This window comes from Haliotis cracherodii, unplaced genomic scaffold (assembly GCF_022045235.1).
Source record: "Haliotis cracherodii isolate W230 unplaced genomic scaffold, xgHalCrac1.p SCAF_15, whole genome shotgun sequence".
Lineage (NCBI taxonomy): Eukaryota > Metazoa > Mollusca > Gastropoda > Lepetellida > Haliotidae > Haliotis > Haliotis cracherodii.
The window spans coordinates 19,478,137-19,505,735 of record NW_027266270.1 but is presented as its reverse complement, the minus strand read 5'-3'; the positions used below and the strand labels follow the sequence as shown (position 1 = coordinate 19,505,735).

At 45.1% G+C, this 27,599-nt stretch overlaps 1 protein-coding gene across 1 annotated transcript in view; it reads right to left on the bottom strand.

Moving 5' to 3' along the window:
• Nucleotides 1-27,599, bottom strand: part of LOC139461573 (serine-rich adhesin for platelets-like) — a 51,442-nt gene continuing 23,843 nt past the window's right edge. The window contains exons 32-60 of the mRNA XM_071243051.1: nt 27,220-27,453; nt 26,399-26,553; nt 25,211-25,366; nt 24,911-24,979; nt 24,437-24,547; nt 23,953-24,007; nt 23,804-23,838; nt 22,211-22,270; nt 21,755-21,913; nt 21,050-21,109; nt 20,254-20,290; nt 19,480-19,587; nt 19,093-19,200; nt 18,272-18,426; nt 17,567-17,626; nt 17,158-17,194; nt 16,384-16,491; nt 15,223-15,330; nt 14,449-14,556; nt 14,062-14,169; nt 13,675-13,782; nt 12,514-12,621; nt 12,127-12,234; nt 10,579-10,686; nt 9,805-9,912; nt 7,870-7,977; nt 6,709-6,816; nt 3,095-6,042; nt 1-15 (exon numbers count right to left, since the gene is read on the bottom strand). Of these exons, the coding sequence (XP_071099152.1) occupies nt 1-15; nt 3,095-6,042; nt 6,709-6,816; nt 7,870-7,977; nt 9,805-9,912; nt 10,579-10,686; nt 12,127-12,234; nt 12,514-12,621; nt 13,675-13,782; nt 14,062-14,169; nt 14,449-14,556; nt 15,223-15,330; nt 16,384-16,491; nt 17,158-17,194; nt 17,567-17,626; nt 18,272-18,426; nt 19,093-19,200; nt 19,480-19,587; nt 20,254-20,290; nt 21,050-21,109; nt 21,755-21,913; nt 22,211-22,270; nt 23,804-23,838; nt 23,953-24,007; nt 24,437-24,547; nt 24,911-24,979; nt 25,211-25,366; nt 26,399-26,553; nt 27,220-27,453 (5,750 nt within the window). The remainder of the gene's footprint in view (nt 16-3,094; nt 6,043-6,708; nt 6,817-7,869; nt 7,978-9,804; nt 9,913-10,578; nt 10,687-12,126; nt 12,235-12,513; nt 12,622-13,674; nt 13,783-14,061; nt 14,170-14,448; nt 14,557-15,222; nt 15,331-16,383; nt 16,492-17,157; nt 17,195-17,566; nt 17,627-18,271; nt 18,427-19,092; nt 19,201-19,479; nt 19,588-20,253; nt 20,291-21,049; nt 21,110-21,754; nt 21,914-22,210; nt 22,271-23,803; nt 23,839-23,952; nt 24,008-24,436; nt 24,548-24,910; nt 24,980-25,210; nt 25,367-26,398; nt 26,554-27,219; nt 27,454-27,599) is intronic.

Genomic DNA, 27,599 nt, shown 5'->3' with positions numbered 1-27,599 from the left:
CTACTGTAATTCTTCCTGAAACATATTGGCCACAGGTTTGTTAGGTCCAGAGTTATCTGTCTCCTCTCTGACTGCGGACAAATGACACGGACACCAATCACAGTGAAACCAAGCTTTAGTGCGTATCTGAATCTGTACAGGAATATTTTACAAATATTTACATCTTTCTACAAAAGTATACAAACAAGGTAAGTCTACTAAGCATTAAGTCCATTTAAAGGCGTGTATCACATTGGATACACCGACACAATACATATATAGAAACAATGATCTGTCATATGAACACTATCCGAATGCTTGGTGTATACGCCTGTATACACCAAACACACGACATCAGCAAATACAACACCGACTTACAAAAATAGACATTCAAGTGGCTACACTTTTGTTATATTCATTCCCTCGACCTGTCAACTCCGGTTATACCGAAATCGGATGTAGCGAACTTTCCGATATAACGAACCCTTTCATAATCCACGAGCAGTGGCGGTAACCGTTATGGTCCCAGTTAAACCCTGTTAATCCGCCCTTCGGATTCCAGTGAAATCACACTGATTGAGAAATATCTGGATTACCGAGTTTAGATTTATGTCCCTATGATTATATACAGACATTTCAAAAACAAGTTGAAAGGTTGGAATTTCGGATTAACAGCCCAGTAGGGTTTGACTGAATGCCGAATTTTTCTTAAAGGTTGCTGGAATTCGTTATTAAGCGGGGTTGAATGAACGCAGGGGCTGATATGATTTGACGTGATGTCTCTTTGAAAAAGGAGGCAACCAGCTGATATAATATTAAAAAGATGATCCTTTTTAACAAAGCGAACCAGAATTATCTGACTCCATTATCAGTTCTACATTTGTTGCGGAGCCGAGATCCGCAACATGGTGGTGATCAGTGATTTGTTATGGAATCGGTTTAATCTGCAATGAATGGGATCATGTACGAAAATCTGGAAACAAAAATGAACGAAATGTTGGTAACAATGTAAGTCTCGAATGCGAAACACATTTCCATATACAAGGCTGACACACATGTTTGGGTTTGACTGGTCGCATTAGAGTAAGCACGTGATCTCCATCACTCTTGTGGCTCCACCATCGAGCGTTTGTTGGAAACCAGGTCCTGTTGCCCTGGAGCTTTGTGTTGAGAAAATAATCAATATAATTTATTTGTTTCAAATTTTAGGACATGTTTAAATAAATAGTTAATGAATTGACATGTGTTTTTTTTTATCACGGTATTGTTTTAAACAGTGATCAGTTAAGTGTGTTTTGTCAAGGTAATGAGGTAACGAGCTGGTTATGCGTCACTCCGTATTGTTATCATTCGCCATGGTCACACATATAAGTTTAGTGTTCACACATGTTCACTGTTAATTGTTCACACATGTTCACTACAAAACAGAAACAATTTTTACTGTAAGACAATCTACAAGGTAACAACATTATTGGAACATCAGTGTATTAATCTATATTACGTCACCGGATAGATTTGTAATATATGGTATTATGTGCCATTGGTGATCGATGCCTTTTAAAAAAAACACTCGTTAAGGGCTGGTCTTTGAGACATCTTTTCAAATAACAAGATAATTTCTCACGTTTCACTGTTAATATGGCAAGTCATGAGATCCAACATGGAAATAATTACACATTTAGTCTATTAAATGACAATTCACACATATTGTATCTGAAATTGCCTTACAAAATAAAAACACAATTCACAAAAATGATACGACAGGTAGTGATCGAAAAACAGTGTCGAAGGCGATTGGTAACTCCAAAATCGTTAACGCCAAACGAAACAACTCCTTATTATGAGGATAAACAAACTTTAGAAATACCTCGAACTGACATTCTTCAGTTGATAATTAGGTTTTCACATGTTCAAATAATGCACGTGCATATCGTGTTGTTTCCATCCTATTTTCCAAATGAAACAATTTTAATAGTTGGTTCAATTAACACAAACACAATTTCTAAACGCGATTTTCTAAAGTTTGTTTACCGGTAGATCTTTATGTATTGAAATATATTATCATACCTATGAAGTGTAAATTGAATACATTACAAATTTGGATGCTTCACGTAAAACATATCACATCGTCAGATACTCTTTACGGCATCCGTACGTGTTTAGACCATCAATAATACATCAGTAAATTCACACAATACACCATGATGTTCTGTCAGGACTCGTCAAAACAGTATCCGTTTGGTACATATACTACATCAGATTACCTCATTTGATTTTTAAACCGTATTTCTCCACACCAAAATTAAATAAAATATAATAAAATCAATCAAAATAAAAGAATCGTTTTCAAACCTTTCCAAAACAGGTAACTAAGATACAGGTTTGGAGAACAAAAGTAATCTGAATTGTCCTTTTTTTCACATTTAAACTGTATCACCTTCCGACCAGGAATTTTCACACGAACATCATAAACAGCAACGAACGTTCCAGCAAAAGGATACGTTTAAGATGACGAGTCTGACTGTATGTATCTTCTGAAATGTTGGATGTAAAGATCCACGTACACATTGGTGATGACTCGCTACCTCTACATGATAACAATGAAACTATACATCTGAGTAGAGATCATTCCATGTCACACAGCTGAGTCACGTGATGGGTTTATGTTTTGGCGTTTTCATTGAACAGATAAAAAATATCAATTTCTCCATCAGCCCACCTAAACAATATATTTCTTTGCAAAACTCCAATAATGTGTAAAATAATTGGAATAGTAATTATAATACTGTTTGTAGTAATTTGCTAGATAAAGATAATAATTATACACTTTAAGTTTTACATGGACAACCTGCCTGCTGAGTGCTTTACGCCCATAATCATAAGCCTGTCGTATATTTTTGTATGCTAAACTCAGTTTTCTGTGTATCAGTTGTCTGCCTTTTTGGTAAGGCGTGTAAACCACTTTCACAGCCCCGTTGACACACTTACGCCAAAGGTGGGCCAGTTTTATCAATGTTCTTCTCAACAAGGCTCTACACCTCAAATACGACTGTCGAAGTGCAATTCTGCCAACGTTGTAAACATTTTTCACCATTCTATAAACCGTTAGTCTTACAGTAGGCATACTCTTGTTTGAACCCCTTCTACTGCCTGTCCCCCTGTTGCCGTTGCCGTTGTTCCTTATCACAGTTCTTCTGCTGTAGTTGCCGTTTCTGCGATGCATAATGATTGTGCCATTTCTGCTAATAAATGGCTTCGTTTGTGTGTGGCGGCCAAACTTACGGCGAAGTCGGACCGTGATTCCCCCAATGCTTGGTTTGGTGTACTTCCTGGATGTCGTGGAACGTGTGGGAGCTGTGGGGCTGATTTTGGTATTGTAATCCGTTAATCTCTTCGTGTGTCTATTCCTTGACACCATGATGGTAATGAAGAAAGGTGCTTTCATTGTTGTCACCGTAGATGCTTCGAGAGGCTCTTCTGTTTTCTTGATTACACTCTGTTGTGATGTAGAGGCGGCTTCGGCATCCGTGGTTGTCGATGGAGCTGTGGGTTCTGCAGAAAACAGCCAGGATGTAAATGCGCCAACTATACTGCCCTCTGTTGTTTCATCCTGTACAGTAGTGGCTGTCGTGGCTGCTGTAGTTGTGGCGCTTCTTCCTTGAGAAGACGCTGACGTTGGTTGTGACGCTGACGTTGGTTGGGGTGTGGCTGTAGGGGACTTTGTTTCCTCATCTGGAGAGAGAGTTGTCATAGTGTCATATAACCAAGTCATGACAGACTCCATATCGGTACTCAGCGTATTGGTTGTGGCTTCACTGCTTCTTGTTTTGGCCTGAATGTCACTGACAGAAGCCTTTGGTTGTTCAGTAAAACTTTGAGAAGTAGCTTCACTCTGTACATTCCTTTCATCCGGTTCATACCTTGACGTCGCTGGTGTGGATCGCGGGGTTGCACTATGTTCCTTTGCTGATGGCAGTAAGGTCTGGCCTTTACTAACCATGGCATTGGTGTAGAACTCAGATGTATGGTCATCCTTGTTTGTCGTCATTTCTGAAGTCATCGTGGGGAATGTAACATGCCTCGAGGATCCACTATGTGTTGGCTCTTTTGGTTCAGATGTGAAGAGTGACATCCATTTGTCTGTAGTGTCACCTGATTCTCCACTGAACAACTCATTATTTATAAAGTCAGTGGTATCACGTGTTGTACTACCAACATGATTCACTGGCATGGCTGTTGTGCGTGTGCCAGATGTCAAACTGTCTGTGGTATCGTCAGATGTCCACTTGATTGTTGAATCGCCGGATGTCCATTTCTCTGTCACAGCATCAGGTGTCAGTTTATCTGTGGTATCACCAGACGCCCATTTCTCTGTCACAGCATCAGGTGTCAATGTATCTGTCGTATCACCAGACGCCCATTTCTCTGTCACAGCATCAGGTGTCAGTTTATCTGTGGTATCACCAGACCCCCATTTCTCTGTCACAGCTTCAGGTGTCAGTTTATCTGTGGTATCACCAGACGCCCATTTCTCTGTCACAGCATCAGGTGTCAGTTTATCTGTGGTATCACCAGACCCCCATTTCTCTGTCACACCATCAGGTGTCAGTTTATCTGTGGTATCACCAGACGCCCAATTCCCTGTCACAGCATCAGGTGTCAGTTTATCTGTGGTATCACCAGACGCCCATTTCTCTGTCACAGCATCAGGTGTCAATGTATCTGTGGTATCACCAGACCCCCATTTCTCTGTCACACTATCAGGTGTCAGTTTATCTGTGGTATCACCAGACGCCCATTTCTCTGTCACAGCTTCAGGTGTCAGTTTATCTGTGGTATCACCAGACGCCCATTTCTCTGTCACAGCATCAGGTGTCAGTTTATCTGTGGTATCACCAGACCCCCATTTCTCTGTCACACCATCAGGTGTCAGTTTATCTGTCGTATCACCAGACGCCCATTTCTCTGTAACAGCATCAGGTGTCAATGTATCTGTCGTATCACCAGACGCCGATTTCTCTGTCACAGTATCTGGTATCAGTATATCTGTGATATCACTGGTTGTCCATTTCTCTGTCACAGCAGTTATCGTATAACCTGAATCCAAAATGTTATCAACACCCATTGTTGTTGAATCATAAGTTCTTCTCGTGTGGGATGTCACTGGATCCTGTGTACGACCAAACTTTTCTTCCCATTCCTTTCTTTCCCACAATTTTGTTCGTTTCTCTGGATGTTCAGTAGTTGCATCCGGAATGGTACTTCTTGTCACAGCAACTGTGCTAACAAGCTCTTGTGTGACAGTTGTTGATGTGTCATCGCTGAAAGGTGTGGCAGTGTCACTCATACCACTTGTTTCATACTTGGTCGTTCCACTGGAAACTTCATCTTCCGACGTTGGACGTGTTCCCAGAGGAATTATCCCGATAGGTTCCTGTGTGATTGAATTAATTATTTCATCACCAGATGAAGTAAGGGGTACCTCTGTAAAGTCAACGGCACTCTCAGTTGATATTTTGTGTTTGTTAGTGAAAGTAGTTATATCACTAATGCCACTGGTTCCGTGTTCTGTAAATATGCTGGATACTTTGTCACTAGGAGCAATTGTCACAGGTGATAAGGTGACATTATCATCTTTTGAGGTAAACCAAGATGTAGAAAGGCCATGAGGTATCGAAGTCGTCGATTCAGTGACATCTTTACCATCAGTAACAAGCCTATATTGTCCATCAATGTCTGGAGAATAGCTCTTTTCATCTACTGAAAACACCAAGCTGTCCGTTGTGATTTGAGGCAGTATTCCTGAAGATGTTATCATTTCCTCAGTTATTGCTGATCCCTCGTCAAGTAGTGTTGCAGTTTGGACAGTGTCTGTGGTTACGGTTGGAATGGACAGGCTTTCGTCTACAGCTGTTGTTTGTTCTCCCGAAAACGTCAGCATTTCCTCTGTCACACCTGATCCTTCATCTCCTGAACTTGTCATTTCTTCTGCCTGAGAGGTAGACATTGTAGCAGGACTAGTAGTCTCTGCTGTTGTTGTGCTTCCCGTTTCATCTCCTGAGGCTGTAAACATATCTTCAGTTATGCCGGAGAAGTCTTCAGTCACTGTTTGTTTGTCTTCTGGTGCAAAAGTGGTGACAGTCACTGGACTTGTTGTTTCTGGTGTTGCACCACTTGAAGTCACTTCTCCTGAAGATGTTATCATTTCCGCGGTTATTGCTGATCCCTCATCGGGTAGTGTTGCAGTTTGGACAGTGTCTGTGGTCACGGTTGGAATAGAAAGGCTTTCGTCTACAGCTGTTGTTTGTTCTCCCGAAAACGTCAGCATTTCCTCTGTCACACTTGATCCATCATCTCCTGAACTTGTCATTTCTCCTGCCAGGGAGGTAGACATTGTGGCAGGACTAGTAGTCTCTGCTGTTGTTGTGCTTCCCGTTTCATCTCCTGAGGCTGTAAACATATCTTCAGTTATGCCGGAGAAGTCTTCAGTCACTGTTTGTTTGTCGTCTGGTGCAAAAGTGGTGACAGTCTCTGGACTTGTTGTTTCTGGTGTTGCACCACTTGAAGTCTCTTCTCCTGAAGATGTTATCATTTCCTCGGTTATTGCTGATCCCTCATCGGGTAGTGTTGCAGTTTGGACAGTGTCTGTGGTCACGGTTGGAATGGACAGGCTTTCGTCTACAGCTGTTGTTTGTTCTCCCGAAAACGTCAGCATTTCCTCTGTCACACCTGATCCTTCATCTCCTGAAGTTGTCATTTCTTCTGCCTGAGAGGTAGACATTGTAGCAGGACTAGTAGTCTCTGCTGTTGTTGTGCTTCCCGTTTCATCTCCTGAGGCTGTAAACATATCTTCAGTTATGCCGGAGAAGTCTTCAGTCACTGTTTGTTTGTCGTCTGGTGCAAAAGTGGTGACAGTCACTGGACTTGTTGTTTCTGGTGTTGCACCACTTGAAGTTTCTTCTCCTGAAGATGTTATCATTTCCTCGGTTATTGCTGATCCCTCATCGGGTAGTGTTGCAGTTTGGACAGTGTCTGTGGTCACGGTTGGAATAGACAGGCTTTCGTCTACAGCTGTTGTTTGTTCTCCCGAAAACGCCAGCATTTCCTCTGTCACACCTGATCCTTCATCTCCTGAACTTGTCATTTCTTCTGCCTGAGAGGTAGACATTGTAGCAGGACTAGTAGTCCCTGCTGTTGTTGTGCTTCCCGTTTCATCTCCTGAGGCTGTAAACATATCTTCAGTTATGCCGGAGAAGTCTTCAGTCACTGTTTGTTTGTCGTCTGGTGCAAAAGTGGTGACAGTCACTGGACTTGTTGTTTCTGGTGTTGCACCACTTGAAGTCTCTTCTCCTGAAGATGTTATCATTTCCTCGGTTATTGCTGATCCCTCATCGGGTAGTGTTGCAGTTTGGACAGTGTCTGTGGTCACGGTTGGAATAGACAGGCTTTCGTCTACAGCTGTTGTTTGTTCTTCCGAAAACGTCAGCATTTCCTCTGTCACACCTGATCCTTCATCTCCTGAAGTTGTCATTTCTTCTGCCTGAGAGGTAGACATTGTGGCAGGACTAGTAGTCTCTGCTGTTGTTGTGCTTACCGTTTCATCTCCTGAGGCTGTAAACATATCTTCAGTTATGCCGGAGAAGTCTTCAGTCACTGTTTGTTTGTCGTCTGGTGCAAAAGTGGTGACAGTCACTGGACTTGTTGTTTCTGGTGTTGCACCACTTGAAGTCTCTTCTCCTGAAGATGTTATCATTTCCTCGGTTATTGCCGATCCCTCATCGGGTAGTGTTGCAGTTTGGACAGTGTCTGTGGTCACGGTTGGAATGGACAGGCTTTCGTCTACAGCTGTTGTTTGTTCTCCCGAAAACGTCAGCATTTCCTCTGTCACACCTGATCCTTCATCTCCTGAAGTTGTCATTTCTTCTGCCTGAGAGGTAGACATTGTAGCAGGACTAGTAGTCTCTGCTGTTGTTGTGCTTCCCGTTTCATCTCCTGAGGCTGTAAACATATCTTCAGTTATGCCGGAGAAGTCTTCAGTCACTGTTTGTTTGTCGTCTGGTGCAAAAGTGGTGACAGTCACTGGACTTGTTGTTTCTGGTGTTGCACCACTTGAAGTCTCTTCTCCTGAAGATGTTATCATTTCCTCGGTTATTGCTGATCCCTCATCGGGTAGTGTTGCAGTTTGGACAGTGTCTGTGGTCACGGTTGGAATAGACAGGCTTTCGTCTACAGCTGTTGTTTGTTCTCCCGAAAACGCCAGCATTTCCTCTGTCACACCTGATCCTTCATCTCCTGAACTTGTCATTTCTTCTGCCTGAGAGGTAGACATTGTAGCAGGACTAGTAGTCCCTGCTGTTGTTGTGCTTCCCGTTTCATCTCCTGAGGCTGTAAACATATCTTCAGTTATGCCGGAGAAGTCTTCAGTCACTGTTTGTTTGTCGTCTGGTGCAAAAGTGGTGACAGTCACTGGACTTGTTGTTTCTGGTGTTGCACCACTTGAAGTCTCTTCTCCTGAAGATGTTATCATTTCCTCGGTTATTGCTGATCCCTCATCGGGTAGTGTTGCAGTTTGGACAGTGTCTGTGGTCACGGTTGGAATGGACAGGCTTTCGTCTACAGCTGTTGTTTGTTCTCCCGAAAACGTCAGCATTTCCTCTGTCACACCTGATCCTTCATCTCCTGAAGTTGTCATTTCTTCTGCCTGAGAGGTAGACATTGTGGCAGGACTAGTAGTCTCTGCTGTTGTTGTGCTTACCGTTTCATCTCCTGAGGCTGTAAACATATCTTCAGTTATGCCGGAGAAGTCTTCAGTCACTGTTTGTTTGTCGTCTGGTGCAAAAGTGGTGACAGTCACTGGACTTGTTGTTTCTGGTGTTGCACCACTTGAAGTCTCTTCTCCTGAAGATGTTATCATTTCCTCGGTTATTGCCGATCCCTCATCGGGTAGTGTTGCAGTTTGGACAGTGTCTGTGGTCACGGTTGGAATGGACAGGCTTTCGTCTACAGCTGTTGTTTGTTCTCCCGAAAACGTCAGCATTTCCTCTGTCACACCTGATCCTTCATCTCCTGAAGTTGTCATTTCTTCTGCCTGAGAGGTAGACATTGTAGAAGGACTAGTAGTCTCTGCTGTTGTTGTGCTTCCCGTTTCATCTCCTGAGGCTGTAAACATATCTTCAGTTATGCCGGAGAAGTCTTCAGTCACTGTTTGTTTGTCGTCTGGTGCAAAAGTGGTGACAGTCACTGGACTTGTTGTTTCTGGTGTTGCACCACTTGAAGTCTCTTCTCCTGAAGATGTTATCATTTCCTCGGTTATTGCTGATCCCTCATCGGGTAGCGTTGCAGTTTGGACAGTGTCTGTGGTCACGGTTGGAATAGACAGGCTTTCGTCTACAGCTGTTGTTTGTTCTCCCGAAAACGTCAGCATTTCCTCTGTCACACCTGATCCTTCATCTCCTGAAGTTGTCATTTCTTCTGCCTGAGAGGTAGACATTGTAGCAGGACTAGTAGTCTCTGCTGTTGTTGTTCTTCCCGTTTCATCTCCTGAGGCTGTAAACATATCTTCAGTTATGCCGGAGAAGTCTTCAGTCACTGTTTGTTTGTCGTCTGGTGCAAAAGTGGTGACAGTCACTGGACTTGTTGTTTCTGGTGTTGCACCACTTGAAGTCTCTTCTCCTGAAGATGTTATCATTTCCTCGGTTATTGCTGATCCCTCATCGGGTAGTGTTGCAGTTTGGACAGTGTCTGTGGTCACGGTTGGAATAGACAGGCTTTCGTCTACAGCTGTTGTTTGTTCTCCCGAAAACGTCAGCATTTCCTCTGTCACACCTGATCCTTCATCTCCTGAAGTTGTCATTTCTGCTGCCTGAGAGGTAGACATTGTAACAGGACTAGTAGTCTCTGCTGTTGTTGTGCTTCCCGTTTCATCTCCTGAGGCTGTAAACATATCTTCAGTTATGCCGGAGAAGTCTTCAGTCACTGTTTGTTTGTCGTCTGGTGCAAAAGTGGTGACAGTCACTGGACTTGTTGTTTCTTGTGTTGCACCACTTGAAGTCACTTCTCCTGAAGATGTTATCATTTCCTCGGTTATTGCTGATCCCTCATCGGGTAGTGTTGCAGTTTGGACAGTGTCTGTGGTCACGGTTGGAATGGACAGGCTTTCGTCTACAGCTGTCGTTTGTTCTCCCGAAAACGTCAGCATTTCCTCTGTCACACCTGATCCATCATCTCCTGAACTTGTCATTTCTTCTGCCAGGGAGGTAGACATTGTAGCAGGACTAGTAGTCTCTGCTGTTGTTGTGCTTCCCGTTTCATCTCCTGAGGCTGTAAACATATCTTCAGTTATGCCGGAGAAGTCTTCAGTCACTGTTTGTTTGTCGTCTGGTGCAAAAGTGGTGACAGTCACTGGACTTGTTGTTTCTGGTGTTGCACCACTTGAAGTCTCTTCTCCTGAAGATGTTATCATTTCCTCGGTTATTGCTGATCCCTCATCGGGTAGTGTTGCAGTTTGGACAGTGTCTGTGGTCACGGTTGGAATAAACAGGCTTTCGTCTACAGCTGTTGTTTGTTTTCCCGAAAACGTCAGCATTTCCTCTGTCACACCTGATCCTTCATCTCCTGAAGTTGTCATTTCTTCTGCCTGAGAGGTAGACATTGTAGCAGGACTAGTAGTCTCTGCTGTTGTTGTGCTTCCCGTTTCATCTCCTGAGGCTGTAAACATATCTTCAGTTATGCCGGAGAAGTCTTCAGTCACTGTTTGTTTGTCGTCTGGTGCAAAAGTGGTGACAGTCACTGGACTTGTTGTTTCTGGTGTTGCACCACTTGAAGTCTCTTCTCCTGAAGATGTTATCATTTCCTCGGTTATTGCTGATCCCTCATCGGGTAGCGTTGCAGTTTGGACAGTGTCTGTGGTCACGGTTGGAATAGACAGGCTTTCGTCTACAGCTGTTGTTTGTTCTTCCGAAAACGTCAGCATTTCCTCTGTCACACCTGATCCTTCATCTCCTGAAGTTGTCATTTCTTCTGCCTGAGAGGTAGACATTGTGGCAGGACTAGTAGTCTCTGCTGTTGTTGTGCTTACCGTTTCATCTCCTGAGGCTGTAAACATATCTTCAGTTATGCCGGAGAAGTCTTCAGTCACTGTTTGTTTGTCGTCTGGTGCAAAAGTGGTGACAGTCACTGGACTTGTTGTTTCTGGTGTTGCACCACTTGAAGTCTCTTCTCCTGAAGATGTTATCATTTCCTCGGTTATTGCCGATCCCTCATCGGGTAGTGTTGCAGTTTGGACAGTGTCTGTAGTCACGGTTGGAATGGACAGGCTTTCGTCTACAGCTGTTGTTTGTTCTCCCGAAAACGTCAGCATTTCCTCTGTCACACCTGATCCTTCATCTCCTGAAGTTGTCATTTCTTCTGCCTGAGAGGTAGACATTGTAGAAGGACTAGTAGTCTCTGCTGTTGTTGTGCTTCCCGTTTCATCTCCTGAGGCTGTAAACATATCTTCAGTTATGCCGGAGAAGTCTCCAGTCACTGTTTGTTTGTCGTCTGGTGCAAAAGTGGTGACAGTCACTGGACTTGTTGTTTCTGGTGTTGCACCACTTGAAGTCTCTTCTCCTGAAGATGTTATCATTTCCTCGGTTATTGCTGATCCCTCATCGGGTAGTGTTGCAGTTTGGACAGTGTCTGTGGTCACGGTTGGAATAGACAGGCTTTCGTCTACAGCTGTTGTTTGTTCTCCCGAAAACGTCAGCATTTCCTCTGTCACACCTGATCCTTCATCTCCTGAAGTTGTCATTTCTTCTGCCTGAGAGGTAGACATAGTAGCAGGACTAGTAGTCTCTGCTGTTGTTGTTCTTCCCGTTTCATCTCCTGAGGCTGTAAACATATCTTCAGTTATGCCGGAGAAGTCTTCAGTCACTGTTTGTTTGTCGTCTGGTGCAAAAGTGGTGACAGTCACTGGACTTGTTGTTTCTGGTGTTGCACCACTTGAAGTCTCTTCTCCTGAAGATGTTATCATTTCCTCGGTTATTGCTGATCCCTCATCGGGTAGTGTTGCAGTTTGGACAGTGTCTGTGGTCACGGTTGGAATAGACAGGCTTTCGTCTACAGCTGTTGTTTGTTCTCCCGAAAACGTCAGCATTTCCTCTGTCACACCTGATCCTTCATCTCCTGAAGTTGTCATTTCTGCTGCCTGAGATGTAGACATTGTAGCAGGACTAGTAGTCTCTGCTGTTGTTGTGCTTCCCGTTTCATCTCCTGAGGCTGTAAACATATCTTCAGTTATGCCGGAGAAGTCTTCAGTCACTGTTTGTTTGTCGTCTGGTGCAAAAGTGGTGACAGTCACTGGACTTGTTGTTTCTGGTGTTGCACCACTTGAAGTCACTTCTCCTGAAGATGTTATCATTTCCTCGGTTATTGCTGATCCCTCATCGGGTAGTGTTGCAGTTTGGACAGTGTCTGTGGTCACGGTTGGAATGGACAGGCTTTCGTCTACAGCTATTGTTTGTTCTCCCGAAAACGTCAGCATTTCCTCTGTCACACCTGATCCTTCATCTCCTGAACTTGTCATTTCTTCTGCCATGGAGGTAGACATTGTAGCAGGACTAGTAGTCTCTGCTGTTGTTGTGCTTCCCGTTTCATCTCCTGAGGCTGTAAACATATCTTCAGTTATGCCGGAGAAGTCTTCAGTCACTGTTTGTTTGTTGTCTGGTGCAAAAGTGGTGACAGTCACTGGACTTGTTGTTTCTGGTGTTGCACCACTTGAAGTCTCTTCTCCTGAAGATGTTATCATTTCCTCGGTTATTGCTGATCCCTCATCGGGTAGTGTTGCAGTTTGGACAGTGTCTGTGGTTACGGTTGGAATAGACAGGCTTTCGTCTACAGCTGTTGTTTGTTCTCCCGAAAACGTCAGCATTTCCTCTGTCACACCTGATCCATCATCTCCTGAACTTGTCATTTCTTCTGCCTGAGATGTAGACATTGTAGCAGGACTAGTAGTCTCTGCTGTTGTTGTGCTTCCCGTTTCATCTCCTGAGGCTGTAAACATATCTTCAGTTATGCCGGAGAAGTCTTCAGTCACTGTTTGTTTGTCGTCTGGTGCAAAAGTGGTGACAGTCACTGGACTTGTTGTTTCTGGTGTTGCACCACTTGAAGTCTCTTCTCCTGAAGATGTTATCATTTCCTCGGTTATTGCTGATCCCTCATCGGGTAGTGTTGCAGTTTGGACAGTGTCTGTGGTCACGGTTGGAATAGACAGGCTTTCGTCTACAGCTGTTGTTTGTTCTCCCGAAAACGTCAGCATTTCCTCTGTCACACCTGATCCATCATCTCCTGAACTTGTCATTTCTTCTGCCTGAGATGTAGACATTGTAGCAGGACTAGTAGTCTCTGCTGTTGTTGTGCTTCCCGTTTCATCTCCTGAGGCTGTAAACATATCTTCAGTTATGCCGGAGAAGTCTTCAGTCACTGTTTGTTTGTCGTCTGGTGCAAAAGTGGTGACAGTCACTGGACTTGTTGTTTCTTGTGTTGCACCACTTGAAGTCACTTCTCCTGAAGATGTTATCATTTCCTCGGTTATTGCTGATCCCTCATCGGGTAGTGTTGCAGTTGGGACAGTGTCTGTGGTCACGGTTGGAATGGACAGGCTTTCGTCTACAGCTGTCGTTTGTTCTCCCGAAAACGTCAGCATTTCCTCTGTCACACCTGATCCTTCATCTCCTGAAGTTGTCATTTCTTCTGCCTGAGAGGTAGACATAGTAGCAGGACTAGTAGTCTCTGCTGTTGTTGTGCTTCCCGTTTCATCTCCTGAGGCTGTAAACATATCTTCAGTTATGCCGGAGAAGTCTTGAGTCACTGTTTGTTTGTCGTCTGGTGCAAAAGTGGTGACAGTCACTGGACTTGTTGTTTCTGGTGTTGCACCACTTGAAGTCTCTTCTCCTGAAGATGTTATCATTTCCTCGGTTATTGCTGATCCCTCATCGGGTAGTGTTGCAGTTTGGACAGTGTCTGTGGTCACGGTTGGAATAGACAGGCTTTCGTCTACAGCTGTTGTTTGTTCTCCCGAAAACGTCAGCATTTCCTCTGTCACACCTGATCCATCATCTCCTGAACTTGTCATTTCTTCTGCCTGAGATGTAGACATTGTAGCAGGACTAGTAGTCTCTGCTGTTGTTGTGCTTCCCGTTTCATCTCCTGAGGCTGTAAACATATCTTCAGTTATGCCGGAGAAGTCTTGAGTCACTGTTTGTTTGTCGTCTGGTGCAAAAGTGGTGACAGTCACTGGACTTGTTGTTTCTTGTGTTGCACCACTTGAAGTCACTTCTCCTGAAGATGTTATCATTTCCTCGGTTATGGCTGATCCCTCATCGGGTAGTGTTGCAGTTGAGACAGTGTCTGTGGTCACGGTTGGAATGGACAGGCTTTCGTCTACAGCTGTCGTTTGTTCTCCCGAAAACGTCAGCATTTCCTCTGTCACACCTGATCCATCATCTCCTGAACTTGTCATTTCTTCTGCCAGGGAGGTAGACATTGTAGCAGGACTAGTAGTCTCTGCTGTTGTTGTGCTTCCCGTTTCATCTCCTGAGGCTGTAAACATATCTTTAGTTATGCCGGAGAAGTCTTCAGTCACTGTTTGTTTGTCGTCTGGTGCAAAAGTGGTGACAGTCACTGGACTTGTTGTTTCTGGTGTTGCACCACTTGAAGTCTCTTCTCCTGAAGATGTTATCATTTCCTCGGTTATTGCTGATCCCTCATCGGGTAGTGTTGCAGTTTGGACAGTGTCTGTGGTCACGGTTGGAATAGACAGGCTTTCGTCTACAGCTGTTGTTTGTTTTCCCGAAAACGTCAGCATTTCCTCTGTCACACCTGATCCTTCATCTCCTGAAGTTGTCATTTCTTCTGCCTGAGAGGTAGACATTGTAGCAGGACTAGTAGTCTCTGCTGTTGTTGTGCTTCCCGTTTCATCTCCTGAGGCTGTAAACATATCTTCAGTTATGCCGGAGAAGTCTTCAGTCACTGTTTGTTTGTCGTCTAGTGCAAAAGTGGTGACAGTCACTGGACTTGTTGTTTCTGGTGTTGCACCACTTGAAGTCTCTTCTCCTGAAGATGTTATCATTTCCTCGGTTATTGCTGATCCCTCATCGGGTAGTGTTGCAGTTTGGACAGTGTCTGTGGTCACGATTGGAATAAACTGGCTTTCGTCTACAGCTGTCGTTTGTTCTCCCGAAAACGTCAGCATTTCCTCTGTCACACCTGATCCTTCATCTCCTGAAGTTGTCATTTCTTCTGCCTGAGAGGTAGACATTGTAGCAGGACTAGTAGTCTCTGCTGTTGTTGTGCTTCCCGTTTCATCTCCTGAGGCTGTAAACATATCTTCAGTTATGCCAGAGAAGTCTTCAGTCACTGTTTGTTTGTCGTCTGGTGCAAAAGTGGTGACAGTCACTGGACTTGTTGTTTCTGGTGTTGCACCACTTGAAGTCTCTTCTCCTGAAGATGTTATCATTTCCTCGGTTATTGCTGATCCCTCATCGGGTAGTGTTGCAGTTTGGACAGTGTCTGTGGTCACGGTTGGAATGGACAGGCTTTCGTCTACAGCTGTTGTTTGTTCTCCCGAAAACGTCAGCATTTCCTCTGTCACACCTGATCCTTCATCTCCTGAAGTTGTCATTTCTTCTGCCTGAGAGGTAGACATTGTAGAAGGACTAGTAGTCTCTGCTGTTGTTGTGCTTCCCGTTTCATCTCCTGAGGCTGTAAACATATCTTCAGTTATGCCGGAGAAGTCTTCAGTCACTGTTTGTTTGTCGTCTAGTGCAAAAGTGGTGACAGTCACTGGACTTGTTGTTTCTGGTGTTGCACCACTTGAAGTCTCTTCTCCTGAAGATGTTATCATTTCCTCGGTTATTGCTGATCCCTCATCGGGTAGCGTTGCAGTTTGGACAGTGTCTGTGGTCACGGTTGGAATAGACAGGCTTTCGTCTACAGCTGTTGTTTGTTCTCCCGAAAACGTCAGCATTTCCTCTGTCACACCTGATCCTTCATCTCCTGAAGTTGTCATTTCTTCTGCCTGAGAGGTAGACATTGTAGCAGGACTAGTAGTCTCTGCTGTTGTTGTGCTTCCCGTTTCATCTCCTGAGGCTGTAAACATATCTTCAGTTATGCCGGAGAAGTCTTCAGTCACTGTTTGTTTGTCGTCTGGCGCAAAAGTGGTGACAGTCACTGGACTTGTTGTTTCTGGTGTTGCACCACTTGAAGTCTCTTCTCCTGAAGATGTTATCATTTCCTCGGTTATTGCTGATCCCTCATCGGGTAGTGTTGCAGTTTGGACAGTGTCTGTGGTCACGGTTGGAATGGACAGGCTTTCGTCTACAGCTGTCGTTTGTTCTCCCAAAAACGTCAGCATTTCCTCTGTCACACCTGATCCTTCATCTCCTGAACTTGTCATTTCTTCTGCCAGGGAGGTAGACATTGTAGAAGGACTAAAAGTCTCTGCTGTTGTTGTGCTTCCCGTTTCATCTCCTAAGGCTGTAAACATATCTTCAGTTATGCCGGAGAAGTCTTCAGTCACTGTTTGTTTGTCGTCTGGTGCAAAAGTGGTGACAGTCACTGGACTTGTTGTTTCTGGTGTTGCACCACTTGAAGTCTCTTCTCCTGAAGATGTTATCATTTCCTCGGTTATTGCTGATCCCTCATCGGGTAGCGTTGCAGTTTGGACAGTGTCTGTGGTCACGGTTGGAATAGACAGGCTTTCGTCTACAGCTGTTGTTTGTTCTCCCGAAAACGTCAGCATTTCCTCTGTCACACCTGATCCATCATCTCCTGAAGTTGTCATTTCTTCTGCCTGAGATGTAGACATTGTAGCAGGACTAGTAGTCTCTGCTGTTGTTGTGCTTCCCGTTTCATCTCCTGAGGCTGTAAACATATCTTCAGTTATGCCGGAGAAGTCTTCAGTCACTGTTTGTTTGTCGTCTGGTGCAAAAGTGGTGACAGTCACTGGACTTGTTGTTTCTTGTGTTGCACCACTTGAAGTCACTTCTCCTGAAGATGTTATCATTTCCTCGGTTATTGCTGATCCCTCATCGGGTAGTGTTGCAGTTGGGACAGTGTCTGTGGTCACGGTTGGAATGGACAGGCTTTCGTCTACAGCTGTCGTTTGTTCTCCCGAAAACGTCAGCATTTCCTCTGTCACACCTGATCCTTCATCTCCTGAAGTTGTCATTTCTTCTGCCTGAGAGGTAGACATTGTAGCAGGACTAGTAGTCTCTGCTGTTGTTGTGCTTCCCGTTTCATCTCCTGAGGCTGTAAACATATCTTCAGTTATGCCGGAGAAGTCTTCAGTCACTGTTTGTTTGTTGTCTGGTGCAAAAGTGGTGACAGTCACTGGACTTGTTGTTTCTTGTGTTGCACCACTTGAAGTCACTTCTCCTGAAGATGTTATCATTTCCTCGGTTATTGCTGATCCCTCATCGGGTAGTGTTGCAGTTTGGACAGTGTCTGTGGTCACGGTTGGAATGGACAGGCTTTCGTCTACAGCTGTCGTTTGTTCTCCCGAAAACGTCAGCATTTCCTCTGTCACACCTGATCCTTCATCTCCTGAACTTGTCATTTCTTCTGCCAGGGAGGTAGACATTGTAGAAGGACTAGTAGTCTCTGCTGTTGTTGTGCTTCCCGTTTCATCTCCTAAGGCTGTAAACATATCTTCAGTTATGCCGGAGAAGTCTTCAGTCACTGTTTGTTTGTCGTCTGGTGCAAAAGTGGTGACATTCACTGGACTTGTTGTTTCTGGTGTTGCACCACTTGAAGTCTCTTCTCCTGAAGATGTTATCATTTCCTCGGTTATTGCTGATCCCTCATCGGGTAGCGTTGCAGTTTGGACAGTGTCTGTGGTCACGGTTGGAATAGACAGGCTTTCGTCTACAGCTGTTGTTTGTTCTCCCGAAAACGTCAGCATTTCCTCTGTCACACCTGATCCATCATCTCCTGAAGTTGTCATTTCTTCTGCCTGAGATGTAGACATTGTAGCAGGACTAGTAGTCTCTGCTGTTGTTGTGCTTCCCGTTTCATCTCCTGAGGCTGTAAACATATCTTCAGTTATGCCGGAGAAGTCTTCAGTCACTGTTTGTTTGTCGTCTGGTGCAAAAGTGGTGACAGTCACTGGACTTGTTGTTTCTTGTGTTGCACCACTTGAAGTCACTTCTCCTGAAGATGTTATCATTTCCTCGGTTATTGCTGATCCCTCATCGGGTAGTGTTGCAGTTGGGACAGTGTCTGTGGTCACGGTTGGAATGGACAGGCTTTCGTCTACAGCTGTCGTTTGTTCTCCCGAAAACGTCAGCATTTCCTCTGTCACACCTGATCCTTCATCTCCTGAAGTTGTCATTTCTTCTGCCTGAGAGGTAGACATAGTAGCAGGACTAGTAGTCTCTGCTGTTGTTGTGCTTCCCGTTTCATCTCCTGAGGCTGTAAACATATCTTCAGTTATGCCGGAGAAGTCTTGAGTCACTGTTTGTTTGTCGTCTGGTGCAAAAGTGGTGACAGTCACTGGACTTGTTGTTTCTGGTGTTGCACCACTTGAAGTCTCTTCTCCTGAAGATGTTATCATTTCCTCGGTTATTGCTGATCCCTCATCGGGTAGTGTTGCAGTTTGGACAGTGTCTGTGGTCACGGTTGGAATAGACAGGCTTTCGTCTACAGCTGTTGTTTGTTCTCCCGAAAACGTCAGCATTTCCTCTGTCACACCTGATCCATCATCTCCTGAACTTGTCATTTCTTCTGCCTGAGATGTAGACATTGAAGCAGGACTAGTAGTCTCTGCTGTTGTTGTGCTTCCCGTTTCATCTCCTGAGGCTGTAAACATATCTTCAGTTATGCCGGAGAAGTCTTCAGTCACTGTTTGTTTGTCGTCTGGTGCAAAAGTGGTGACAGTCACTGGACTTGTTGTTTCTTGTGTTGCACCACTTGAAGTCACTTCTCCTGAAGATGTTATCATTTCCTCGGTTATTGCTGATCCCTCATCGGGTAGTGTTGCAGTTGGGACAGTGTCTGTGGTCACGGTTGGAATGGACAGGCTTTCGTCTACAGCTGTCGTTTGTTCTCCCGAAAACGTCAGCATTTCCTCTGTCACACCTGATCCATCATCTCCTGAACTTGTCATTTCTTCTGCCAGGGAGGTAGACATTGTAGCAGGACTAGTAGTCTCTGCTGTTGTTGTGCTTCCCGTTTCATCTCCTGAGGCTGTAAACATATCTTCAGTTATGCCGGAGAAGTCTTCAGTCACTGTTTGTTTGTTGTCTGGTGCAAAAGTGGTGACAGTCACTGGACTTGTTGTTTCTTGTGTTGCACCACTTGAAGTCACTTCTCCTGAAGATGTTATCATTTCCTCGGTTATTGCTGATCCCTCATCGGGTAGTGTTGCAGTTTGGACAGTGTCTGTGGTCACGGTTGGAATGGACAGGCTTTCGTCTACAGCTGTCGTTTGTTCTCCCGAAAACGTCAGCATTTCCTCTGTCACACCTGATCCATCATCTCCTGAACTTGTCATTTCTTCTGCCAGGGAGGTAGACATTGTAGCAGGACTAGTAGTCTCTGCTGTTGTTGTGCTTCCCGTTTCATCTCCTGAGGCTGTAAACATATCTTCAGTTATGCCGGAGAAGTCTTGAGTCACTGTTTGTTTGTCGTCTGGTGCAAAAGTGGTGACAGTCACTGGACTTGTTGTTTCTGGTGTTGCACCACTTGAAGTCTCTTCTCCTGAAGATGTTATCATTTCCTCGGTTATTGCTGATCCCTCATCGGGTAGTGTTGCAGTTTGGACAGTGTCTGTGGTCACGGTTGGAATAGACAGGCTTTCGTCTACAGCTGTTGTTTGTTTTCCCGAAAACGTCAGCATTTCCTCTGTCACACCTGATCCTTCATCTCCTGAAGTTGTCATTTCTTCTGCCTGAGAGGTAGACATTGTAGCAGGACTAGTAGTCTCTGCTGTTGTTGTGCTTCCCGTTTCATCTCCTGAGGCTGTAAACATATCTTCAGTTATGCCGGAGAAGTCTTCAGTCACTGTTTGTTTGTCGTCTGGTGCAAAAGTGGTGACAGTCACTGGACTTGTTGTTTCTGGTGTTGCACCACTTGAAGTCTCTTCTCCTGAAGATGTTATCATTTCCTCGGTTATTGCTGATCCCTCATCGGGTAGTGTTGCAGTTTGGACAGTGTCTGTGGTCACGATTGGAATAAACTGGCTTTCGTCTACAGCTGTCGTTTGTTCTCCCGAAAACGTCAGCATTTCCTCTGTCACACCTGATCCTTCATCTCCTGAACTTGTCATTTCTTCTGCCTGAGAGGTAGACATTGTAGCAGGACTAGTAGTCTCTGCTGTTGTTGTGCTTCCCGTTTCATCTCCTGAGGCTGTAAACATATCTTCAGTTATGCCAGAGAAGTCTTCAGTCACTGTTTGTTTGTCGTCTGGTGCAAAAGTGGTGACAGTCACTGGACTTGTTGTTTCTGGTGTTGCACCACTTGAAGTCTCTTCTCCTGAAGATGTTATCATTTCCTCGGTTATTGCTGATCCCTCATCGGGTAGTGTTGCAGTTTGGACAGTGTCTGTGGTCACGGTTGGAATGGACAGGCTTTCGTCTACAGCTGTTGTTTGTTCTCCCGAAAACGTCAGCATTTCCTCTGTCACACCTGATCCTTCATCTCCTGAAGTTGTCATTTCTCCTGCCTGAGAGGTAGACATTGTAGCAGGACTAGTAGTCTCTGCTGTTGTTGTGCTTCCCGTTTCATCTCCTGAGGCTGTAAACATATCTTCAGTTATGCCGGAGAAGTCTTCAGTCACTGTTTGTTTGTCGTCTGGTGCAAAAGTGGTGACAGTCACTGGACTTGTTGTTTCTGGTGTTGCACCACTTGAAGTCACTTCTCCTGAAGATGTTATCATTTCCTCGGTTATTGCTGATCCCTCATCGGGTAGTGTTGCAGTTTGGACAGTGTCTGTGGTCACGGTTGGAATAGACAGGCTTTCGTCTACAGCTGTTGTTTGTTCTCCCGAAAACGTCAGCATTTCCTCTGTCACACCTGATCCTTCATCTCCTGAACTTGTCATTTCTTCTGCCATGGAGGTAGACATTGTAGAAGGACTAGTAGTCTCTGCTGTTGTTGTGCTTCCCGTTTCATCTCCTGAGGCTGTAAACATATCTTCAGTTATGCCGGAGAAGTCTTCAGTCACTGTTTGTTTGTCGTCTGGTGCAAAAGTGGTGACAGTCACTGGACTTGTTGTTTCTGGTGTTGCACCACTTGAAGTCTCTTCTCCTGAAGATGTTATCATTTCCTCGGTTATTGCCGATCCCTCATCGGGTAGTGTTGCAGTTTGGACAGTGTCTGTGGTCACGGTTGGAATGGACAGGCTTTCGTCTACAGCTGTTGTTTGTTCTCCCGAAAACGTCAGCATTTCCTCTGTCACACCTGATCCTTCATCTCCTGAAGTTGTCATTTCTTCTGCCTGAGGTGTAGACATTGTAGAAGGACTAGTAGTCTCTGCTGTTGTTGTGCTTCCCGTTTCATCTCCTGAGGCTGTAAACATATCTTCAGTTATGCCGGAGAAGTCTTCAGTCACTGTTTGTTTGTCGTCTGGTGCAAAAGTGGTGACAGTCACTGGACTTGTTGTTTCTGGTGTTGCACCACTTGAAGTCTCTTCTCCTGAAGATGTTATCATTTCCTCGGTTATTGCTGATCCCTCATCGGGTAGTGTTGCAGTTTGGACAGTGTCTGTGGTCACGGTTGGAATAGACAGGCTTTCGTCTACAGCTGTTGTTTGTTTTCCCAAAAACGTCAGCATTTCCTCTGTCACACCTGATCCTTCATCTCCTGAACTTGTCATTTCTTCTGCCAGGGAGGTAGACATTGTAGCAGGACTAGTAGTCTCTGCTGTTGTTGTGCTTCCCGTTTCATCTCCTGAGGCTGTAAACATATCTTCAGTTATGCCAGAGAAGTCTTCAGTCACTGTTTGTTTGTCGTCTGGTGCAAAAGTGGTGACAGTCACTGGACTTGTTGTTTCTGGTGTTGCACCACTTGAAGTCACTTCTCCTGAAGATGTTATCATTTCCTCGGTTATTGCTGATCCCTCATCGGGTAGTGTTGCAGTTTGGACAGTGTCTGTGGTCACGGTTGGAATGGACAGGCTTTCGTCTACAGCTGTTGTTTGTTCTCCCGAAAACGTCAGCATTTCCTCTGTCACACCTGATCCTTCATCTCCTGAACTTGTCATTTCTTCTGCCATGGAGGTAGACATTGTAGAAGGACTAGTAGTCTCTGCTGTTGTTGTGCTTCCCGTTTCATCTCCTGAGGCTGTAAACATATCTTCAGTTATGCCGGAGAAGTCTTCAGTCACTGTTTGTTTGTCGTCTGGTGCAAAAGTGGTGACAGTCACTGGACTTGTTGTTTCTGGTGTTGCACCACTTGAAGTCTCTTCTCCTGAAGATGTTATCATTTCCTCGGTTATTGCCGATCCCTCATCGGGTAGTGTTGCAGTTTGGACAGTGTCTGTGGTCACGGTTGGAATGGACAGGCTTTCGTCTACAGCTGTTGTTTGTTCTCCCGAAAACGTCAGCATTTCCTCTGTCACACCTGATCCTTCATCTCCTGAACTTGTCATTTCTTCTGCCTGAGATGTAGACATTGTAGAAGGACTAGTAGTCTCTGCTGTTGTTGTGCTTCCCGTTTCATCTCCTGAGGCTGTAAACATATCTTCAGTTATGCCGGAGAAGTCTTCAGTCACTGTTTGTTTGTCGTCTGGTGCAAAAGTGGTGACAGTCACTGGACTTGTTGTTTCTGGTGTTGCACCACTTGAAGTCTCTTCTCCTGAAGATGTTATCATTTCCTCGGTTATTGCTGATCCCTCATCGGGTAGTGTTGCAGTTTGGACAGTGTCTGTGGTCACGGTTGGAATAGACAGGCTTTCGTCTACAGCTGTTGTTTGTTTTCCCGAAAACGTCAGCATTTCCTCTGTCACACCTGATCCTTCATCTCCTGAACTTGTCATTTCTTCTGCCAGGGAGGTAGACATTGTAGCAGGACTAGTAGTCTCTGCTGTTGTTGTGCTTCCCGTTTCATCTCCTGAGGCTGTAAACATATCTTCAGTTATGCCGGAGAAGTCTTCAGTCACTGTTTGTTTGTCGTCTGGTGCAAAAGTGGTGACAGTCACTGGACTTGTTGTTTCTGGTGTTGCACCACTTGAAGTCTCTTCTCCTGAAGATGTTATCATTTCCTCGGTTATTGCTGATCCCTCATCGGGTAGTGTTGCAGTTTGGACAGTGTCTGTGGTCACGTTTGGAATGGACAGGCTTTCGTCTACAGCTGTCGTTTGTTCTCCCGAAAACGTCAGCATTTCCTCTGTCACACCTGATCCTTCATCTCCTGAAGTTGTCATTTCTTCTGCCTGAGAGGTAGACATTGTAGCAGGACTAGTAGTCTCTGCTGTTGTTGTGCTTCCCGTTTCATCTCCTGAGGCTGTAAACATATCTTCAGTTATGCCGGAGAAGTCTTCAGTCACTGTTTGTTTGTCGTCTGGTGCAAAAGTGGTGACAGTCACTGGACTTGTTGTTTCTGGTGTTGCACCACTTGAAGTCTCTTCTCCTGAAGATGTTATCATTTCCTCGGTTATTGCCGATCCCTCATCGGGTAGTGTTGCAGTTTGGACAGTGTCTGTGGTCACGGTTGATACAGACAGGCTTTCGTCTACAGCTGTTGTTTGTTCTCCCGAAAACGTCAGCATTTCCTCTGTCACACCTGATCCTTCATCTCCTGAAGTTGTCATTTCTTCTGCCTGAGAGGTAGACATTGTAGAAGGACTAGTAGTCTCTGCTGTTGTTGTGCTTCCCGTTTCATCTCCTGAGGCTGTAAACATATCTTCAGTTATGCCGGAGAAGTCTTCAGTCACTGTTTGTTTGTCGTCTGGTGCAAAAGTGGTGACAGTCACTGGACTTGTTGTTTCTGGTGTTGCACCACTTGAAGTCACTTCTGCTGAAGATGTTATCATTTCCTCGGTTATTGCTGATCCCTCATCGGGTAGTGTTGCAGTTTGGACAGTGTCTGTGGTCACGGTTGGAATGGACAGGCTTTCGTCTACAGCTGTTGTTTGTTCTCCCGAAAACGTCAGCATTTCCTCTGTCACACCTGATCCTTCATCTCCTGAAGTTGTCATTTCTTCTGCCTGAGAGGTAGACATTGTAGAAGGACTAGTAGTCTCTGCTGTTGTTGTGCTTCCCGTTTCATCTCCTGAGGCTGTAAACATATCTTCAGTTATGCCGGAGAAGTCTTCAGTCACTGTTTGTTTGTCGTCTGGTGCAAAAGTGGTGACAGTCACTGGACTTGTTGTTTCTGGTGTTGCACCACTTGAAGTCTCTTCTCCTGAAGATGTTATCATTTCCTCGGTTATTGCCGATCCCTCATCGGGTAGTGTTGCAGTTTGGACAGTGTCTGTGCTCACGGTTGGAATGGACAGGCTTTCGTCTACAGCTGTTGTTTGTTCTCCCGAAAACGTCAGCATTTCCTCTGTCACACCTGATCCTTCATCTCCTGAAGTTGTCATTTCTTCTGCCTGAGAGGTAGACATTGTAGAAGGACTAGTAGTCTCTGCTGTTGTTGTGCTTCCCGTTTCATCTCCTGAGGCTGTAAACATATCTTCAGTTATGCCGGAGAAGTCTTCAGTCACTGTTTGTTTGTCGTCTGGTGCAAAAGTGGTGACAGTCACTGGACTTGTTGTTTCTGGTGTTGCACCACTTGAAGTCACTTCTGCTGAAGATGTTATCATTTCCTCGGTTATTGCTGATCCCTCATCGGGTAGTGTTGCAGTTTGGACAGTGTCTGTGGTCACGGTTGGAATGGACAGGCTTTCGTCTACAGCTGTTGTTTGTTCTCCCGAAAACGTCAGCATTTCCTCTGTCACACCTGATCCTTCATCTCCTGAAGTTGTCATTTCTTCTGCCTGAGAGGTAGACATTGTAGAAGGACTAGTAGTCTCTGCTGTTGTTGTGCTTCCCGTTTCATCTCCTGAGGCTGTAAACATATCTTCAGTTATGCCGGAGAAGTCTTCAGTCACTGTTTGTTTGTCGTCTGGTGCAAAAGTGGTGACAGTCACTGGACTTGTTGTTTCTGGTGTTGCACCACTTGAAGTCTCTTCTCCTGAAGATGTTATCATTTCCTCGGTTATTGCCGATCCCTCATCGGGTAGTGTTGCAGTATGGACAGTGTCTGTGCTCACGGTTGGAATGGACAGGCTTTCGTCTACAGCTGTTGTTTGTTCTCCCGAAAACGTCAGCATTTCCTCTGTCACACCTGATCCTTCATCTCCTGAAGTTGTCATTTCTTCTGCCTGAGAGGTAGACATTGTAGAAGGACTAGTAGTCTCTGCTGTTGTTGTGCTTCCCGTTTCATCTCCTGAGGCTGTAAACATATCTTCAGTTATGCCGGAGAAGTCTTCAGTCACTGTTTGTTTGTCGTCTGGTGCAAAAGTGGTGACAGTCACTGGACTTGTTGTTTCTGGTGTTGCACCACTTGAAGTCTCTTCTCCTGAAGATGTTATCATTTCCTCGGTTATTGCTGATCCCTCATCGGGTAGTGTTGCAGTTTGGACAGTGTCTGTGGTCACGGTTGGAATAGACAGGCTTTCGTCTACAGCTGTTGTTTGTTTTCCCGAAAACGTCAGCATTTCCTCTGTCACACCTGATCCTTCATCTCCTGAACTTGTCATTTCTTCTGCCAGGGAGGTAGACATTGTAGCAGGACTAGTAGTCTCTGCTGTTGTTGTGCTTCCCGTTTCATCTCCTGAGGCTGTAAACATATCTTCAGTTATGCCGGAGAAGTCTTCAGTCACTGTTTGTTTGTCGTCTGGTGCAAAAGTGGTGACAGTCACTGGACTTGTTGTTTCTGGTGTTGCACCACTTGAAGTCTCTTCTCCTGAAGATGTTATCATTTCCTCGGTTATTGCTGATCCCTCATCGGGTAGTGTTGCAGTTTGGACAGTGTCTGTGGTCATGTTTGGAATGGACAGGCTTTCGTCTACAGCTGTCGTTTGTTCTCCCGAAAACGTCAGCATTTCCTCTGTCACACCTGATCCTTCATCTCCTGAAGTTGTCATTTCTTCTGCCTGAGAGGTAGACATTGTAGCAGGACTAGTAGTCTCTGCTGTTGTTGTGCTTCCCGTTTCATCTCCTGAGGCTGTAAACATATCTTCAGTTATGCCGGAGAAGTCTTCAGTCACTGTTTGTTTGTCGTCTGGTGCAAAAGTGGTGACAGTCACTGGACTTGTTGTTTCTGGTGTTGCACCACTTGAAGTCTCTTCTCCTGAAGATGTTATCATTTCCTCGGTTATTGCTGATCCCTCATCGGGTAGTGTTGCAGTTTGGACAGTGTCTGTGGTCACGGTTGGAATAGACAGGCTTTTGTCTACAGCTGTTGTTTGTTCTCCCGAAAACGTCAGCATTTCCTCTGTCACACCTGATCCATCATCTCCTGAACTTGTCATTTCTTCTGCCTGAGATGTAGACATTGTAGCAGGACTAGTAGTCTCTGCTGTTGTTGTGCTTCCCGTTTCATCTCCTGAGGCTGTAAACATATCTTCAGTTATGCCGGAGAAGTCTTCAGTCACTGTTTGTTTGTCGTCTGGTGCAAAAGTGGTGACAGTCACTGGACTTGTTGTTTCTGGTGTTGCACCACTTGAAGTCTCTTCTCCTGAAGATGTTATCATTTCCTCGGTTATTGCTGATCCCTCATCGGGTAGTGTTGCAGTTTGGACAGTGTCTGTGGTCACGGTTGGAATGTACAGGCTTTCGTCTACAGCTGTCGTTTGTTCTCCCGAAAACGTCAGCATTTCCTCTGTCACACCTGATCCTTCATCTCCTGAACTTGTCATTTCTTCTGCCTGAGAGGTAGACATTGTAGCAGGACTAGTAGTCTCTGCTGTTGTTGTGCTTCCCGTTTCATCTCCTGAGGCTGTAAACATATCTTCAGTTATGCCGGAGAAGTCTTCAGTCACTGTTTGTTTGTCTTCTGGTGCAAAAGTGGTGACAGTCACTGGACTTGTTGTTTCTGGTGTTGCACCACTTGAAGTCTCTTCTCCTGAAGATGTTATCATTTCCTCGGTTATTGCTGATCCCTCATCGGGTAGTGTTGCAGTTTGGACAGTGTCTGTGGTCACGGTTGGAATGGACAGGCTTTCGTCTACAGCTGTCGTTTGTTCTCCCGAAAACGTCAGCATTTCCTCTGTCACACCTGATCCTTCATCTCCTGAACTTGTCATTTCTTCTGCCAGGGAGGTAGACATTGTAGCAGGACTAGTAGTCTCTGCTGTTGTTGTGCTTCCCGTTTCATCTCCTGAGGCTGTAAACATATCTTCAGTTATGCCGGAGAAGTCTTCAGTCACTGTTTGATTGTCTTCTGGTGCAAAAGTGGTGACAGTCACTGGACTTGTTGTTTCTGGTGTTGCACCACTTGAAGTCTCTTCTCCTGAAGATGTTATCATTTCCTCGGTTATTGCTGATCCCTCATCGGGTAGTGTTGCAGTTGGGACAGTGTCTGTGGTCACGGTTGGAATAGACAGGCTTTCGTCTACAGTTGTTGTTTGTTCTCCCGAAAACGTCAGCATTTCCTCT